This window comes from Tyto alba, unplaced genomic scaffold (genome assembly GCF_018691265.1).
Source record: "Tyto alba isolate M040663 unplaced genomic scaffold, T.alba_DEE_v4.0 Super-Scaffold_23, whole genome shotgun sequence".
Classification (NCBI taxonomy): Eukaryota; Metazoa; Chordata; class Aves; order Strigiformes; family Tytonidae; genus Tyto; species Tyto alba.
In genome coordinates, this window is record NW_024881297.1 from 809,037 (window position 1) to 819,627 (window position 10,591).

General features: G+C 47.3%; 1 protein-coding gene across 7 annotated transcripts in view; it reads left to right on the plus strand.

Moving 5' to 3' along the window:
* The window catches only part of SHROOM3 (shroom family member 3), a 163,143-nt gene extending 161,715 nt beyond the window's left edge, over window positions 1–1,428 (plus strand). For all 7 annotated transcript variants that reach the window (XM_042796825.1, XM_042796827.1, XM_032992466.2 and 4 more), the window contains one exon: window positions 446–1,428. In XM_042796825.1, the coding sequence (XP_042652759.1) occupies window positions 446–805 (360 nt within the window). In that variant the 3' untranslated portion in view covers window positions 806–1,428. The remainder of the gene's footprint in view (window positions 1–445) is intronic.
* The last annotated feature ends 9,163 nt before the right edge of the window (window positions 1,429–10,591 follow it).

Below are 10,591 nucleotides of genomic sequence, written 5' to 3' on the forward strand. Positions count from 1 at the left end.
TTGTCTCAAAACAGCGTGGCCATGTTTGGGACAGCATGGCTATGACCCGCGGCTGGAGGAAAGGCTCTGTGGTGGTGTGCGTTGTGGAATGACCCACTGCCTTTTGCTTCCATTGAAGCCGTGTTTTAACATTCTTCGGGTGGTTGTGAGAGACAAAGCCAGGTTTTCCTGGTAGTTGTTGCTTTCAAGCGAGTGTTACTGACTTTCTTGGAGCACTTTCTGCCCCCCGTTGACTAGAACATTCAGAGTCTGATTCAGTGGGATTCGCATTCAATCTGTAGTGAGGAATCCATCTTCCTCTCCCAGACTTTTGACTGAGTGTCTGGGAGCTTAGCAGCCATCCCACCTCCCCTAGAGGTGGCAGACGTGATGTCGGGAGGAAGGAGAGGGGGGATCAGTGAGTTTGGTATTGCCGATACTGAAGCGCTCTCTCTGGTGTGCGCAGAGTTCGCTGAATGAGAAGAGGAAACTGCTGGCTGGCCAGCACGAAGATGCCCGGGAACTGAAGGAAAACCTTGACCGTCGAGAACGGGTGGTCTTGGAGATCCTGGGCAACTACCTCTCTGAGGAGCAGCTCCAGGATTACCAGCACTTTGTAAAGATGAAGTCCGCGCTCCTCATAGAGCAACGAGAGCTAGATGATAAAATCAAACTGGGTCAGGAACAGCTCAAGTGCCTGATGGAAAGCCTCCCCGCAGACTTCACGCCCAGGGATGCAACAGCGGCAGCTGCCCTAGCTGCAGCACTTGCTACCTCCGCCGGGGTCGGTGGTAAAACACCTCCAGCAGCTCCTTCCTCACTCTAACCTTTCCCAGGTGGACCTGGGATACACTCCGCCTGCTCGAGTCTGTTTAATCCGAGTACTTGGCAGATGGTTCTCTACAAAGAGATGAAGGGAGACAGGTCTAAAACAAGATTTTAATGAAGGAAAAAAATAGCAATAATTAAGGTTTTATTTTCCTTTCCTTCCACCTCTGCTTCCTGGATGTTTAAATCCATGTGGAGGGAAATCTCCTCCTGCCAGAGATGAGGAAGAGTCTCATGAGAGTTAAAACACATTAATAAAAAACACGACCTCCTCTCTTCCCTCCCCTTCCTGCCAACCTGGCACCTCATTAAATAATGAAGGATCTAAAAGAATGAAGCCTTAAACATAAAACCAACCCATTTTACTGAACATTATTGATATTTATATTTTTTAAAGAACAAGACAGAATGTGTAAGTTTTTGTACATACTCTAATCAGTTACTTGATTCTACTTTGTTCTGTATGTAGAAAAGACATTTAATTTTGTATTTTGTGAAAACCTTAACAAAAAGAGGGAACCCCAAATATAGTCTTGCATTAGCTTGGAACATCTCTTCGTGGGTTTGTTGCTGTTGTTGTTGTTTTTTAATATAATAAAGGGCTACCAGAAGAAGCTTCAACCTGTTTCAACACATGCTAAATATACCATTAAGTGGCCTTGTGAAGGAGATTTTGACCAGGAAAATAGAGTCTTTCCTCTTCTGGTTCATGTGATCCTCTGATTCTGGAGTTTGAACACACTTTTATGAGAAACTGCATCTCAGGAGTCCAAGCTAGCATGAAGTAAGGAACTCAGGTCTGGGCTCAGGCGGCAGCATGGGGGGAACCTGTCTTTGTTTCAAATGATCTAACTCCTGATCTGTGTTACTGTTTCAGCCTGAATGCATTTCCCTGAGATGTGGGAGGGATCTCTAATGCCATTATTTACAGGCCTGTTTTTGTGAAGGGATGATATACACTAGGACTTTTTTTTTTATACAGAAATACCTCATTTGTCTGAACCCACGTCATCAGAAATTATTTTACAAGCCAGAAGAGGCATTAACTTGAAATCTGATATTCTCTTCCTACCCACAGAAATCATGTGTGTGTAATGATAATGTTGTGCACCCTGGGTAGCTAGACAGGAGCCTACCATAAAGACTCTTGGGTTACTTCCTAGTCTTGGTAACCTGCTGTAACTAAATTGGCGTGACTCAACTTTACCGTACCGATTTACCATGTGCTGGAGGATTGCTGCCAGTTTGCAGTCAGCAAAGCAGATTGGGGCAGGCTTCCTTTTTCTGTATGGAATGTGCTTTCCTCTCTAACAAGCTGCATCGCTGTTTAAACGAAATGGCTAGAAGCTGCATGAACAGATTACCGCCGGGGCTGACGAGCCAGATTCGGGCTGCCTCTCTTCTGACCTTGCAGAGATTTCCTGCTGCAGCAGCGATTCAGGCTTCTCCTTTCCCCAGTGTGTTGCATTGTTCGTCCCATCCTATCTTATCATCAGTACCAGAGCAGAAATTTTAGTCATGTAGTTTTTTAATCCATTCGTTTTGAATTTCAACTCTAGCATGTGACTGAAAATGACAACATTCATTGCTTTCAGTGCAGGTTTGAAAGCCCCAGGTTTTTTTAATAGCTCACATCATAGCTCTTCCACAGGCAGCTTGGCAGACTAAAGAAAATGCCAATGCTCTTCTGTCATATCAAGCACCAATTCTCCAACGCCCAAAAGAAAATCTACCTGGTTTTGTAAAGCTTTGAGAAGCAACAAGCCAATTACCTGTGATGACAGCAAAGATGTCCTTTTCATTACTTCTGAACTTGAACACTGTTCAGGATAATACAGCGTATCATGACAACCCTCAGCAGAGGAACTGATTTTTATGCATTCATAGCTGAATCAAAAACAAAATTGGAGGGAAAAGGATTTTGGGAGTCACTCAGGAATAATTATTTGTCTTAGTGGAGTTTCAGGAAAACAGTGGGGGGAGCTGTTTCAAGCCAGTCAAAACATTTAATTTGTCCTAAAAAAAAATCCTACACAGTACTTCAGTTTATTATAATTAATTTTTTTTAATTTAGATTTTTATTTTTTTGCAGCCACTGTTCCATCCTACACTTACCAAAACAAACCAGTAAGAGTTGGCAAATCTGGCAGGCCTTTGTGAGCTGCCTGAGACCAGCCAACAGCGCGTTTTCCATTTCGTAAGTTCTTCCCTGAAAAAGAAAGCCCTGCAGTCTGCCCTCGGGTCAGGAAATGTCTCCCATCCAAACAGGGTCTGCTTGTTTGCTCCGGGAACCAGCACTGGCTCGAGGGGGAGCACCTCGAGCTGTCCAGCCACCTTCACCCTCATGGGATGCATGACTGACGGCGCTCGGCACTCCGCGTGCCGGCCTCATGCTGCAAGTCAAGTGTTTCTGAGTGGTGGGCACTCGGCCGGCTTGGTGGTGGTGGTATATAAGGCTTTACTAAATTGTGTGTAAAACGGTTTCTTTTGTCAAGTTTCCAGCTAAAAATGTTGAGGTTAAGGGTTCGTGGTGGTTTACAGGAAATCCAGATGTTTGGCATGGCTCTGCAGTCCAGAAAGTTTTGGGGGTTGATGATGGAAGTCCTACACGTGCTCCCACTGTACACACGAACATCAGCTCATGAGGCCAGTGATAGTTACTTATATTTTTGTAACAGCTTAGATCTTCAGCTAAAAAATTAGTTAAAGCCCGCATATGTGCTATAAGCGCTGGTAAGTTTATCTTTAGGAAAAGTGTCTTTGCACAACTTTGCTCAAAAATTGCTCTTCTAACTGCAAGGTTGGCTGAGTTTGGTAGAAGCACATCCTGACATGTAGTTAAAGGAAATTTAATGCTGGCCAAGACAGTAGATCTACTTCTCAGCAACTTTGGCAAAAAGGAGAACCTGTTTGTTACTTCTTATCCCACCTTCCTTTTCTCTTGTATTTTTAAAACTAGAGTATAATGGAAACTTATTTCCCAGAGTGATGAAATGATTTCATGCGACAGGAATACCATGGAGAGAATTTTACACTTACTGTCTAGTCCTTGTAAACTTAGTGAAACAAATCCGAATTTTAGGTCTGGCTACGTGAGATTTTTAGATCTAAACCTGTAGTTATGTAGCTGCAGTGGAGAAAGCCAGTAAGCTAGACACAGCAAGCCTGATTTGCATTGCCACCCCATCCCCAAAAAGGTAGTGTCTTGTGCATCCTAGAGCTGGGCTATTACCCCTTGCAACCGCAGTGGGGGCTAAACTTTACAGCACATTAAAAACAAAGGATTCAAACACATCTTGCAACAAACATTGGTTCTCAACAGGTGGGCATTTTTGCTAAAAATGAGCTTTATTTTTATAATTGAAACTTCTGTTTGGGACGTTGGAAGGGAATACTCTGGCTCCCACCCCGCCATGAGGACAGCAGCACTGGCTGAGTTTGCCGGCCAGCCTGTGTGCCCTCCCTCTGTAGGTGACAGCGGATGACACTCCTCCCCAAGTCAGTTCAGAGTACCTGAGTCAAACGCCTTCTCCAAAGCAGTCTCTGGAGAAGTCCATCAACTGTTGAAGGCTCCTGTGACAGCTACCTGGCCCGTTCAGCTGGCCACAGTCGATGCCTTGCACAGGATGAAGCATGCAGTCTCTCTTCACTAGCTTGAAGAAAAACCATAGTAAGGATAAAGCAGTTACACTTTCGACATATGTTGCCAGTTCAAAGTTAGCTGTACAGAAGCAACTAGGTGCCTTCATTGCCTGTTATGTGACCTTGTGTTTGCACATTACAGTTAGGAACGTAGCATTTTTCCTGAGTCAGCATTCCTTAAATTATTATCTTAAATTTCCAGCCAGTTTCTGAGGGACCCCTCAGGAAAAAGGCAGATACAAATCATTCAACAGCCTCCTGCTCAGGCTGTAGCCATGGCACTAGAGAGCTGGGGTGCACTTTTCCTGGGCTTTAAACTGCCTTGCTGCCATAGCACCCAGACTCAGCGCGAGGGAACAGAAAAAGGTGGAGGCATGCACTTGCACCGTGATGCTGTCTGTTGCGCAGGATATTGAAGCAAGTCTTTTAAAGCTAGCTCTCAGGAAGTCCTCACATGCTTTTAGCAACATGCTGCGCCTACAATCTGCTCTGCCATGCCGTGCCACATGATATAAGCACCGTGAAAATCTAGTCATCTGACTTACAATTTGCCTTTTTTTTTTTTTTTTTTACCAGAGCCCTTGGGCAATTGATGGTCACAAGGAATTAACGTCAGATGCTCTCCTCGAGACTAAATCTAGTAAAGAGTGTTTACATGCTCAGGTCTGTCGGTTGTAAGTTTATACACAAGATCTTTTATGAAGGTTACCTATAAAATTGGTCAAACACTGAGCACCAAAACAGTTTATGTGTCAGACCTGATCCATCATCTCTACAACTCAGCTGCTGTTGTGATTGTTTAGACTGGTAATTAAGGGAAGCAAGCAAAGGCAACTGGATAGCATTTCATACTCACTCCACACAAATCCTGAATATTAACATGAGCAGTGATTTGTCGCTTGCAAAATGGGAAACAGAGTGAGCTTTTCATAGGGGACCCCATGCTTTAAATCAGTATGAGCAAACTAGGGGCATATCCAGAGACCTGATCCCCAGGTTTCTCCATGTCTTATTCAACCATCCCCCAGGCCAGTGTTTAAATCAGGGCTTGATCCATGTAAGAGCTATTTCTTCCTTTGTATCCCTTCCAGAGAGGATGGATGCTGACCCTGGCATGGTATTGTGGTTTGGCTGTGTTCCTACAGGATTGCTGCTCGTGCTTCTTCATATAAACTGTCATACAACTCTCGTGTATTACAGGGTTTGGTTTTTCTCACAGTGCGTTACTGAACAAATATTGTATGTGGTGTTCAACTAAATGTATTTATGTGGCCAGAGTGGTCTCAGTCTAAGAGACAATCCTTTCCTGCCTCGTTTGGCCAGACCCTGCTGTCCCTCTTCGATACAAACTGCGGAAATAAGCTGAATTCAGGGTGTCAATTAGCCCAGTGGATGCTTGCCAGACACTTAGACACATGCAGTTTATGCTGTTGCTTATGTGCATATAGTAACACGACCCCTCCAGCTGTAGCTCTGGCTTCCTGGGCATTAGTGCTAAAAATCCTTGCAAAAATCTGCTTGCTCATTGCAAGATGGCAGGGAGCTGGAGCCAGCCAGGCTCAGCACCCTTGGCTGGGTTTGTTGGGGGTGTCAGCACTGCTCTGCCCGGACTGAGATTAGGAAAAAGGGCTCATTTTCCACTACACGATAAAGAAAACATGGTACATGTGAGCCAGGCAGCTTTTTTCCTCCGTGATTTCTAGCTTGAGACCATGTCTTTCTGCTAGGGTTTCTCTGTGAGCAGATAGCCTTCAATTGAAACAAGAAAAAACAGCAGTACTTCTTTCATTCATGTCTGTTTTAGTACTAAAAAAAAACGTTAGGACTGAAATGCAAAAAAGCAAGCCCCACATAAGTCAGATGGGGAGGATAAAAACTAGTGAAAGCATGACGGAATACTGAGGAAGCGGCTTATGAGGAACCTGCTTTTGCACAGCTTGCTGCGCACAGGTGTTTTGCTGAGCTAAAATAAGATTGTGATTTAAAAAAAAAAAAAAAAAACACAACAAAAAAAAAACAACAACAAACTCTCCAGGCGAGCTTAGAAAAGGTGGCATTTGACAATGAGAATCTATTGTGGGAGGTTTTGGAGGAGAAGGTGGCGTTGTGCAGCGGTTGCTGTTGGCCCTCCCAGCCCCTTTGACAGCGGGCGCCATTTTACCTCACGAAGGGGCCGGGCAGGGCCGCCTCGCCATCTGCCGTGGGCTGCTGAGGGGAGCACTGCGCAGCGGGGGGGACGCCCCCCCAGCACCCATCCCTCACCAAAACCTCTAAAAATGATAGCAGGGCCTGCTGCGCACCCCTCCAGGTGTGATTTATACAGCTGTCACCTGTGGGGTAAATCCAGGCTAACGAGGGACAGCAGGGCTCAGGGGCAGGCGGCCATGAGCCCACACACAAGGCACTGCAGGAGGAGGCACACCTCAGCCTGAAGACTGCTGAGAAAAAGTGAGTACATGCATATTTTTATACATTTTTTTTTCTCGCGCGTGGGGGCAGCCTGCACCTGTCTGCTTGTGCCTGCTGCGGAGCAGCTGGGTGGGGGTTGAGGAAAAGCGTCCCAGTTTGTCAGAAAGCAGGCTCGTCGGGGGGTTGGTTTCCACAGGGGTGTCCCTCAGAGGGGAGGGCCCCAGCATGTGGGGATGTGACAGTGTGTGCATCCAGGGGATCTCAGCATGGTGTGCAGGTCCTCGGGTGTCCCCCGGGGCAGATGGCAGGACTTGCCCTCATCCCTTGGCTCCTGTCCACACGCAGCTCACTAGAGTCTGCACTTGCCTGACCCCCCCAGGGCCTGGCATTCCCCGCCAGCAGCATCCAGCCTCGTGCTCAGACCTCCATCACGCTACAGGGAAGGGGGATCGTGTGGTTAAGGTTTTCCATGCTCTCCACTAGAACAGTGGGGGGGAGGGAGGCTGTTACCAGGTAATGCAGCTTATGGTTTGAGGCTGACTTTCTGAAAGTATGTGCCAGACGTTCCCTCTGGTTTGTAAACGTTGAAAGTGGGTCCAGGGGAGCAGGAGGTGAGGAGACAAAGGAAGAACATGACTGTCCACACACTGAGTGCCCTTGCAAACGTGGCTGGTGGTCACCTTTTCAGTTGGTACAACAGCTGTCGGTTAATTTCTTATGTCTATTGTTTGGAAGAAATTGTCTTGCACCATTTTACTCATAAAGTCTGGTGGGAAGTGACCTAGCTGGCTTCCCATGCCCCACCGCAACCCAGATTGCCTGTCGGCTTCCCTCACACCCTCCTTCTGTACACTGCACATACTTACACTGTGCACAGTGTCCTGCAGCATGCTCGTGTAGTCAGAGTCACTTGGGTGGCCTGTTTCTGTCAAGTGATGTTAATGTGAACTGCTCAGGGAGAAGTTATTTTATGAGAAGATAAAGCTGCTGGTGTGTCTTAGCCATCACCTCTCTTTTAGGTCCTGCATGGGACTTTAATTCCTGTCACATCTATTGTTTCCAAACTAATCTCTTCTGCAACTGGGTATTTGTTCTCCTCTTCCTACACAGGAGGTGATAACAAGTATCACTTGTGTTCATAACAAGTATCACTTTGTGTTCATAGAATCATTTAGGCTGGAAAAGACCCTTAAAATCATCAAGTCCAACCATTAACCTAACACTACTAAGCCCACCACTAAACTATGTCCCTAATCGCCATGTCTACACATCTTTTAAATACCTCCAGAGATGGTGACTCAACCACCTACCTGGGCAGCCTGGTCCAGCGCTTGACAACCCTGAAGAACTTCTTCCTAATATTGAGCCTAAATCTCCATGTTGTAACACAAAGCCTCACAGCTATTCTGCAGGGTTTTCAGGGCCTGATTTTCCCTCACCATGGTGCTGTAAGGAAATGAAGTGGTGCAGCTTTGATTCCTGATGAATAACCAGGGATGGAGGCTGAGTACAGATTAGCAAACTTGCAGGATTCAGTAAATGCATCCCTCTCACTGGGGGATCAGTGTTGTTTCTCCCCCTCACCTCAGTCTTGGTGTTCAGGCAACCGATGAGCAGATTCTACCTGTAGGCTCTTGGCTCCTGTCAGGATGCACTGCTGGACTGCAAGACTGACTACACACTACACAGAATTGAAATTAAAAAAAAAAAATAAAAGCAGCCCACACTCTTAGGCCATGCTGTGGTGCTTTCTGCTCCTCCCCAAAGCAAGCAGAGCGCAGGATCCTCCCAGAGATACTGATGAGCTGAGTTCACCATGCACTTCCAGGAGAGCATATTTGGCAAGGACAAGCCCTGCTTTTACATTCACTGTGACCCGCTGTCTGCAGCGGGGCACAACGTTCTTGCTTCCCTGATTGCTCTAGCAGAAGAGGAGTCTTGTCACGATGCTAGGAGCCTGCCAGGGCACTATGCATTTACTCTGCCTGTTTACCACTGTCACTTATAGGAACAGGATAATTTATAGCTCTGGAACGTGGGAGAACAAAGCTCAAGAGGCAGGAAGTGCTGGCAAGGGCATGCTTCCTTCCTACCCTTTTCTCCTGTTTTGTGGGCTCCTGAGTGGTAACTGCCAGTGTTAGAAAGCGGGATAAGCCAAATTAACTCCTGTGGCAAGTACGAGAGGTGGGCAGCCCCTGTGAAGGCACTGTTTGTACCCTGAGCTATGAGGTCAGGAACACTTGTGGCTAACCTACCCAGAAATCAGGACTGCCAGCTTAACAGACAAAAATGAGATCAGCTTTAGCCTTGTCAGTGGTGCGACACATATACCTCATCTAATCAGGGCAACCAGGAACAGAGACAGCAGAGGGACCAGCTGTAAGCTCTCCCGTGCCTCTGCAACATAAGTGCCTTGTGCTTTTTACACTTCATCATTTAGCTTACCTTCAGCCAGATAAAGTAACACAGGGATAGAAGGGGAAACAAGACAAAAGCTGTCCTCTTCTTCCCAGCCCCCCATCCGAAGTCCAAACAACCTTCCAAAAGTCTGAAGACTTATTTGACAAGGCAAAGCATCCGCAAGGCTTGTCTCATCCTTTGCCTAGTAAACACACCCTATCATTTAAAAACTAACATCCTATCCTATAAATAATGCAGTGTATGCAGGACGGGAATTGTAAGCACCATTATCTGTGCCCCTGTCCATGTCAAATGAGGTAGTCGTGCAGCATGGCCAGGCTCCTGCCATGCAGGGTGTGTGCTATCTCCGTCCTACTCCCACACTGGGAGAAGTTAACAGCAACCCCTTTCCCACCCTCCCAGCAGGTGCAGAGTGGGAACTTTTGCTGAACTTTGACAGGGCAGCAGAGCCCATGGTGTGTTCCCCTGACAGGCATACCTCCCCAGAAGGACTGGTGCCCAGAAAGCCTCCTGTTATTTGTACACCAAGTCCCTTGCCACCAGAGCTGAGACAGCTCTGGAAAACAAACAGGAGGATCCCTGTATATCCCCCTGTCACCGTGCTAGTGCCCAGGCCGTAACTGGCCAGACACAGCTACAACTCACAGCCCTTCTGGCAGAGCAGCAAGAAGGACATCAGTAAAGCAGGAGGGTCCACCCTCCAAAGCAAATTCCCCCATCACTCACGGGCATGCCCAGCCCTGGGGCAGCTGCTGCAGGTCAGATCTGGACAGTGTTACTGTCATGCAGCAATTGTGCTGACAAGGCAACAGGCTTGCAGCCTGTCAGCCTCTCTGTAAAAAGCCTTCACAAGGCTGAAATACTCTGCAGAACAATATTGCCCCTACCCAAGCAGCTGGCCCAACTGCTCAGCTGTTCAAAGGAGTAGCAAATGCAGCCCCAGTCTAGAACAGCCCTGCTGAGAGAGATTAGCCAACAGGAGTCACATTCCACCACTTGAGCAGCATTTGGCTGAGGAAGACCTCACCAGCCTCCTCCGATACCTGCTGAGCTGCACAGGGGCAGCACTGTCATGGCTTCAGCAGTCACAGAGCCAGCCCCCAAACCTGGGTAACCTGCCCAGGCTCCCACCTCTCCACAGCAGGCAGGACTTCTTTACCTGTCGTCAGGTCCTCAAATGCTGCAGCAGGCCCCAGTCGAGCCCTGTCCTGGGTAGGCATGGCTAGCAGGCAGCTGGGGAATAGCAGTAGCAGACGCACTTCAAGGCATTGCACGAGCAGAGCAAAGAGGTTTTAAGTAGAGGAGATTGTCT